At 35.4% G+C, this 8,704-nt stretch overlaps 1 protein-coding gene across 1 annotated transcript in view; it reads left to right on the top strand.

Annotated features, from left to right (window-relative positions):
• Nucleotides 1-227: 227 nt before the first annotated feature.
• The window catches only part of LOC108959853 (TMV resistance protein N), a 34,815-nt gene continuing 26,338 nt past the window's right edge, over nucleotides 228-8,704 (top strand). The window contains exons 1-6 of the mRNA XM_039312776.1: nucleotides 228-784; nucleotides 2,449-3,544; nucleotides 3,629-3,907; nucleotides 6,408-7,253; nucleotides 7,580-8,303; nucleotides 8,418-8,638. Coding sequence (XP_039168710.1) covers nucleotides 312-784; nucleotides 2,449-3,544; nucleotides 3,629-3,907; nucleotides 6,408-7,253; nucleotides 7,580-8,269 — 3,384 coding nt within the window. The 5' untranslated portion in view covers nucleotides 228-311 and the 3' untranslated portion in view covers nucleotides 8,270-8,303; nucleotides 8,418-8,638. The remainder of the gene's footprint in view (nucleotides 785-2,448; nucleotides 3,545-3,628; nucleotides 3,908-6,407; nucleotides 7,254-7,579; nucleotides 8,304-8,417; nucleotides 8,639-8,704) is intronic.

Genomic DNA, 8,704 nt, shown 5'->3' with positions numbered 1-8,704 from the left:
CACCAAAGTTATTTTTATGAGTCTATGACCTTGATCACGAGAATCCACCGCTCTAGACTTGTTTGGCGGTTTGTGATCTATTACTAGTCCCTACTTTTGTCGGCCACAAGAATCTTGTGTCACGTGGTCTTCATTTTCCAAAGTTTTAATATTATTCTTTGTCTACCCTACCCAAAAAAAAGGTCATGCATCTTCGTCCTCTAGTATAAGAATAAATCAACAAGAAGATTAATTAGTGAATGAACTACCTGAACAAACAGTTTCAAATTTTCAGCTTCTAATCATTGCCGATTCTTGAACTCCATCGTCCAATGGCTTCTTCATCGAAACCTGAAAAGAATTACGATGTTTTCTTGAGTTTTAGAGGTGCCGACCTACGTAACAACTTTATCGGCCATCTCTACCAAGCTTTATATCGGATTGGAATTTACACTTTTCGAGATAGTGAGGAACTGAAAAAGGGGGACCAAATATCGCCGGTGCTTATGAAGGCCATTGAAGAATCATGCATCGCAATCGTTGTTTTCTCTGAGAACTACACTTCCTCAAGGTGGTGCTTAAAAGAGCTAGTGAAGATTATAGAGTGCAAGGAGCAAAAGAACCTCACTGTTCTACCAGTGTTTTACAAAGTGGATCCAAGAGAAGTGAGAGGGTGCAAAAATAGTTATCAGAGAGCTTTGGCTAAGCACGAGTCCAAGTTCGGGATGGAATCAGAGAATGTGAAGAGATGGAAGAAAGCTCTTTCCGATGCTGGGAATTTGTCCGGATGGCATTTGAATGATGGGTAAGTAGAGTGCAGTCCATATTATTTGTAAGAAAAGTAATCTTTACAAGTAAGTATGATATTATTTTTAAAACAATAAATAGATAAAATAAATAAATCGATGCACACATGCCTTTAAGTATATGTATGGATGTTTCATCTTATGATTTCTAAAGATTCTTAAGCCAATTAAGTTTAAGTTAGTAATTTCATGAAAGAATTCGTGAATCTAAGTGTAGTTAAGAAAGATAAATAAAATTTGGCAAAAGATAAGAAAAATTGATAATTAAAAGAAAAACTAAACTTGACAATAACTCAAACGAGAATCGTTAACCTAAAATTAGTTGGTAACTTAATTGAAGAAAAATTGGTAAGTCAATTAAATTAAGGTTGACAATTTCAAAATGAGCTAATGAGAAACTCAAATAAGAGCTAGTAACCCAATAGAAAAGTTGGCAAATTAAAAGATCAAGTAAACATTGATAAGTAGCTGAAGTGAGAGTAGGTAATCCAAAACTGGTAAGCAATTATTTAACATGATCAAAGATGGTAAATCACTCTAATTTGTGTTAGTAATTTCAAATAAAAGTTAGAAAATTGAAGGCCATGACTTATGCAAATCAAATTTAGTAAGTTAGTACGAAATGGGTAATGTGAAATTTTTAAAAAGTTGTTGGTGATTTTATAATACTATTGGTAAGTCACTAACAAGTTATTTGAAAGAGAAAGTCAGCGATTTCTTTTTTACTAATATTTTCTTTTTTGACACTTACCAATATATATTAAAATTCACTAGCACGAAAAGAAACCTATTTTTAGGCATCCACTAATATAATCCTGCCTTTAGCTTTTGCTAAGCCCTGTTTCATTCGGGTAAGGTCTGTAGCTCTTTCTTTAGGATCCTTGTCGCCCTCCTCGAAGCGTAATAAAAGTTCTAGACATTTTATCAGTGGGCTACTGAGGTATTCTCGTTTCATTTTGGTAAAATTGAGTTCCATAGATTTTCGATTTTGGTCGACCACGTCCTAAACTCGTTACAACTGGCATTTTGAGTTCAAAAAGTCACATGTGGCTATCCATAGAACAGACACTTGGTTTTTTCTAACAATAGAAAATCGACACTGGAACTTTATCGGCTGAAAAATTCACTGACACATCTGAACAGAATAAAAGATTAAAACTTGATCGGCCAAGGGATAAAATGTTTAAGTAGTGTTATTGTACTTACCCATTTCTGTGGAAGGAATCAAAAAGTTCGCAACGCGTGATACAAGATAATTAATGTTCACAGGCCACGTGCAGCAATAGTATCATGCTTTGGGGAATTTAAAAGTTTCGGAATCGAAATTTTAATCACCGTTTAAAGTCCAGTATAACGCTTCTTCTTTATTAAGAGCATAAATAAATCACATATGATAGTCGGAACGAAAAATAAGTAAATCGTCATATATAAATCAAAAGAACAAGTTCACTTGGAAAACTAAAAGTCAAAACCTTGAACTTATTTTGATTGGTGTGGAGCTCTTAGAGGTCTAATTCAACTCGGTGGGAATACGTATTGTTTCGGCCGTGATTATCTGAAAATGTGACGCACTGCTCCGTTACTGTTAGCTAGGGTTTGCTCGTTATTTGCTTATTCAAATCCCTAAAATGATGCTACAACTTCTTTTTTCCGTTTTTGTCAGAGATGAGTCAGAGCTTATTCAAGAAATTGTGGAGAAGATCTCCACTTACCTAGCTCAAACACCTTTGCATGTTGCTAAGCATCCAGTTGGGATAGACTCCCGAGTTGTTAAGCTGAAATCTATGTTAAATCTTGAGTCTGATGATGGTGTTCTCATGGTGGGAATTTGGGGACAAGGAGGTATAGGGAAGACAAGTTTAGCGAAAGCTCTTTACAATGCTATATTCAGAAAATTTGAGGGTTCATGTTTTCTGGAAAATATTCGAGAAACTTCAGAAGGTACCAAGGGTTTAGTTACTTTGCAAGAAATATTGCTAAATGATATACTATTACCACAACAAAGGTTAGAAGTATCCAATGTTGATGGAGGTATTCAGCTAATACAACGCAGACTAGGTCGCAAAAAAGTTCTCCTCATCCTCGATGATGTGGATGACTTGCACCAGTTGAATACTTTAGCAGAAGGCAAGTGGTTTGGTAATGGAAGTAGGATCATCGTTACCACAAGAGATAAACATTTACTAACTTGTCACCAAATAGATCAATATTATGTGTATGAAGTTAAAGCACTTGATGACAGTCAAGCTCATGATCTGCTTACTAAGCATGCTCTTCAAACGTACCAAATCAGAACAGATCTATTGGATAGTGCTCTAAATTATGCTAAAGGCCTTCCTTTAGCACTTGAGGTGCTGGGTTCCTTATTATGTGGTACAACAGAAGATGTATGGGAAAGTACACTAATGAAACTTTCTAGGATTCCTGACAAGAAAATTACTAATGTGCTCAAAGTGAGTTATGATGGACTAGATGAAAATGAGAAAGAGATCTTTCTCCACATTGCTTGCTTCTTTAATGGGCAGACAAAAGAGTATACAAAGAAAGTTCTCGATAGTTGCGATCTTCTAACAGTTGTAGGATTTGATACTCTCATTAAGAGGTCCTTGATACGCTTTGAGCTCAGAATCCTAAAAGTGCATGACTTGATTCAAGCGATGGGTAAAGATATTGTGAACCAAGAATGTCGAGATGATCCCAGAAGACGTAGTAGACTATGGTTGTATGATGATGTTGCCGATGTTCTGTCACATGACATGGTAAGACTTGTGAATAAGATCAAAATTTTGGTAGTTATTTTTACTCTAATTACTAAAAATGCATAACCTATTTTGTATATATAGGGAGATTGTGCTATAAAAGCCATAGTGTTGGAACTACTTGAGCCGACAGAGATGCGTATTGGTCCTGAAGCTTTTACAAACATGAGAAGGTTGAGATTGCTCATCTTGCACAATGTGCAAGATTCTTTTCAAGGTCCTATATGTCTTCCTAATGAGCTTAGATGGTTTGAATGGCCTGGATGTACTCATCAGATTCCAGAATTTTCTGCTAGTCCAAAGAAATTGGTGGGACTTGATATGAGTAAAGGCAATATCACAAGAGTTCTAAAACAATTTAAGGTGAGCATTATCAACATATAATTTTTTATTATCTACATAATTTTTATACGTAGATGCATATTATATGTACTAGTACGCAAAAGGTAGTGGTGTTCCTCTATTCCAGGCACCACTTCGCTATTTTCTTTCAACATGACCCTAATTACTTGCATTAGAGATATTTTTACGTGAACCAAAATTGACATTTGATAACGTAAGCAAAAAACTTCATTAGAAATACTCAATGGAAACATTTTTGTCAATAAAATACACAATACAGAGAAGTTTTATACATACATGTGGAAAGAGAAAGATATTGCAAGATTTGAGAAAATTTTTTTTTTTATGAAGGCCATTGCATCATTAGAAAATTTGACTTTTTCATATTGAAATAGCAAGAGATAAAAATAAAATAATCAATTTCATGTGTATGTCCATTACATAATGTATGTAGAATAAATAATTGAGGATACTTGATGGAAGGAATATAAAAAAGAAAAAGATTGAAATCTTTTAAAGTGGGAGATCATCTTTACCTTATATATAGTATAGATAAAGTTTTCATGCTTTTCGTACCTAATATCTCTAACTATTAGCATAGATATATTTCAAAATCAGATCAAATCGACCTAGAAATTCAAAATGCAATTTGCTATCGGTTGTTTTCGTGTGAACTTTATTATTTAAAAAAAAAAACATTGTATAGTGATCGAACAAAAGGGAAATAAAAATATGATGAACCTAGCTGTTGACATGTATGTAGAAATAAAAACACCAAAGAAATGGCTAGTTTAGCAGTAGGCCATGTGCCCAATGCACGTTCCTAAATGGCAAGGATTTGCCTAGCATGAATAAAACTAGGTGAATCGAAGGTTTGAATGCAAGTAAGGCATTGTTAGTAAGGGGACATAATAGAATTTTTGTTAGGAATTTTGCCAATAACGTGTCACAACTAAATCAATATGAGTGATCCAGTAGGGGATTTCCACTAGTTTCTTAATAAAACGTCAAAGCCAAATTTTGAAATAAGTACATGGAATTTTTATTTTCTTCCGAATGTTTTTCAAAGTTCATTCATCGTCCTACAAGGACATTGTGAAAGTATTCATCTACGATATATGGTTAAAGCCAAACCTAACAGAGTCTTCATTCCTATGCTAGCGACATGGCACTTCACTTTGTACTTGTGATTGCCATATGACATCACACGTGGAATGGTTTTGTCAAATGGCTCGCCTCTGCACTTGCCATGTGGCACTTCACTATGCTTCTATGGTTGTCACGTTGCATGACGTGTGGCATAGTTTGTCATGTGGCCTATATTCGCATGCTTGCCATATGATACTTCATTTGAATTTTGTGATTGCCACATGCATGACGCACGGCACAATCTTATCTGCTAATGGATGGTAGAATTGGTGGGGAGTACCAAATTGAGATTCTTTTGTTTGAAGAAAATTAGTCTAGTTGACTATGTCATAGTGGTACCAATTTAGGATTTTTGTGAAATGAAAATTAGTTTAGAGTAAATCTACATACTAATTTGGGATTTTTAATGGTATTGGTTGTATTTTTTTTAATAATTGTCTAACAGATTTTATTTTATATTTTTTTTATATTATGTACCTATATATTATTCAGTTCTTTCAAATAATATCTAAAATGTAAAAACATAGGAGTTATCATTGATAAAGCCAAATCGTGCGCGTACCGCGTGACACCCCTTCATGCAAGCTTTGCCCCAAATATATATTCTAGTAACTACTGGTAAAATTTGAAAGCGTTTAGTAATAAATAAACACAACATATAATTTATAAGAAATCACTTTACAGTGACTTTAAATGAAAAGTCAGTTAATAGGTTAGAAAATTTACTCAGAAATTGAATAGTAGGTTTCGAGTTGCCTAGTCTACCAAAGCTCCTTGCTTCCTTCCGCATGGAGAGTGTTGTGGCCTCAGCATATGTAATTATGATATATTCAACCGATCAATATTGATCATATTACAGTGAAGGATATGTAATTGTGACATATCCTTTCCTTGAGAAACCCAATCTCCCCCCACATGCTACATAGCCAAATTTGAAAACCTCAATCAAGCTAAGCCCTTAAAAATAATTTATTGTATTATTAATGATCAAATATAAAACTATGGACATCGTGAATGACTTCTGATATTGTTTTACCATCATTTCACGAGTTTGACTCCCCTGTCTATGTACAACAACTAGCATATGCCTATTTATGGACTCTCTAGCAAATTGCCTCTACATTAAATAAGCAAATCGCCTATACATTAAATAAAAAAATTGCCCAATATTTATGATTAATGAGCTAATATATAATAATTTCTTGAAAGATCAATATTGGATATGCTTCAGTAGCGACCTATTCTCAAATGGGAATCCCATAGTTTAAATGTGAGAAAGCCACATCATCATAAGTTGTTTTATTCCTATTCAAGCACCCCTTTTTATTCCTTTCAGAATGTTTATCACAAGTTGTTTTTGCTGTATTTGCAGGATTTCCAAAATTTGAAGTACCTTACTTTCAGTTACTGTGAGTGGCTAGTTCGTATTCCTGACCTTTCATATACTCCAAATCTCGAGGAATTGGATTTTTGTAATTGCAAAAACTTGGTAGAAGCCCACGAGTCCCTCGCATATCATGACAAGTTACGAGCGTTGAATTTCTCGGGGTGTTCTAAACTCAGTACTTTTCCAAATGAGCTCAAGTCAAAAAATCTTCAAACTCTCACTCTTGAAAATTGCCCAAAGTTTGAAAGGTTCCCTGATATTCCACATAAACTCGAAGCCCTATACCAGCTTCAATTACAAGGGACCGCTATTAAAGAACTCCCTGCATCAATAGAAAATCTTGTCTCTTTAAAGGAATTGTTTTTGGATAAATGCAAGAACTTGGTTAGTCTTCCGTCTAGCATTTATAAGTTACAAAACCTTGAAGAATTGCAAGTTAAAGGTTGCACTAATTTAGTCAGGTTTCCAAAGTACGAGGATTCAGCTGATCCATGCATGAAGACCGGACTTTCAAAATTACGCCAATTGGACCTTAGAAGATGTAATCTGTCCGATGTAGAGTTTCTTGAGAATCTTTCCTGTTTTCCACTCTTGCAGACATTAGAACTGACAGAGAACAATATTATTGCCCTTCCTTCATCCATCAAAAAGCGTGATCATTTGTATTTTTTGAGTGTCGAAAATTGCCATCAATTACAAAAGATTCCTGAGCTTCCCCCGTTTTTGAATTTTTATGCGGATAATTGTGAATCTCTACAAAAGAATGAAGACTTATCCTCAATTCATCAATTTGCCAGTAAAAGTTTGACTGATGGGCTTAACGCACACCAGGTTAGATACTCTCTCTCTCTCTCTCTCTCTCTCTCTCTCTCATACACACGAACACACCATATTGATGTGGAGTATATTATGCTGGGTCCATTGTGTGCTTGTATATTGCCATAGCAGAAAATGCAAGATCGAAGGCTTAAGAAAAAAAGCAAACTAGTATGAAGTGGTTCTGCACGTATATGCATGTGACATAGGTGGCTCCCGTACTTTTATGGGGATGATTTCTATCGCATGAGACTTACATATTAATGCAAGCATCAATGGATCTTCTCATTTGGGTACTAATATTAACTTGGATACTTTCCATCGGTCTATCTTTGTAACAGAATAAAAGAAGTTTCAACACAGTTCTTTGTGAAAGAGAGATGCCGCAGTGGGTCTTCCCTATTGAAGAGGATTCCATATCTTTCATGGTTTCAAAGGACTTGTATGAGAAGATTCTTGGATTGACAATTTGTGTCATTCTCGATAATGTTGAATCCAATGGTAAGATTTTAGCACATGTTGATGGTAAAAGGGAGAGAATAATAGAGTTACCGTTCCCCTATCCGCTGCATTCAGAACATATATGGCTTCCCTATATGGCACGAACCGCTATGTGGGAAGGAGTCGATTTTGCTCAAATTGATGGCAATTATGTAGAGTTTAGCCTTACACATTCGATGAAAGTGAAAAAGTGGGGATTTCGAATAATATGCGAGCAATTAGGGAATGATTTAAAAGTTGAGCTTCAAGATAATCAGTTGATAGATTTAGCTTTACTCTATGAAGTTGGTCATGAATTAACAAATTCAATAGCTGGGAGTTCACTCATGCATGAAGATAATTCGAGCGAAGCAAATCTACATGAGGACCTGCAAGATTGTCAAGTGAGTGGTGAGGAACAAAATCAAATAGTACCAAAGAGAAATCATGAGCTTTTCTCCCTCGAGGCATGCGAACCAAGATCATGTGGACTTCTAGTTCGATTGGTAGAGATGAGTATGGCGGTGTTTGCTCGCTGCTTTTGTTGTTAGGATGATGGGAACTTACAAAGGAAGCAATTCTTAGGTGAGTGAACTCAGCTGATCTCCATTATAATGCTTTTTTTTTATTCCCTTATCATTTTCTTTTCTCAATAACTCGATGTTTAGTACTCACTTTTACCCATATATATCCATTGAGGTATTTCATGTGTCCACTTCAACTGGCGTTGACTTTGCCAACTACAACGATGGAAATGATCAGCCTTGGAGAGAACTAGATAAGGGGGCTTGGGATGTGCATTTTGATGCTGGTGGAGTAGAGGGACAACTTGAAAGAGAAAGATACAAACTTCCATTAGAGTATACAAAGGACGAAGGCATCAAATACGAGAGAGATGCACGCACCCAACAACGCTCTTCGTGAGTTCTCTATCTATCTTTGTTCTCATTTTCACTTTCTCTTTCTTTGCACTTAGTTATCCCATG

The sequence above is a fragment of the Eucalyptus grandis genome, chromosome 5 (assembly GCF_016545825.1).
Source record: "Eucalyptus grandis isolate ANBG69807.140 chromosome 5, ASM1654582v1, whole genome shotgun sequence".
Classification (NCBI taxonomy): Eukaryota; Viridiplantae; Streptophyta; class Magnoliopsida; order Myrtales; family Myrtaceae; genus Eucalyptus; species Eucalyptus grandis.
Note: the sequence above shows the minus strand (reverse complement) of the source record. Positions and strands in the feature narration are given on the sequence as shown.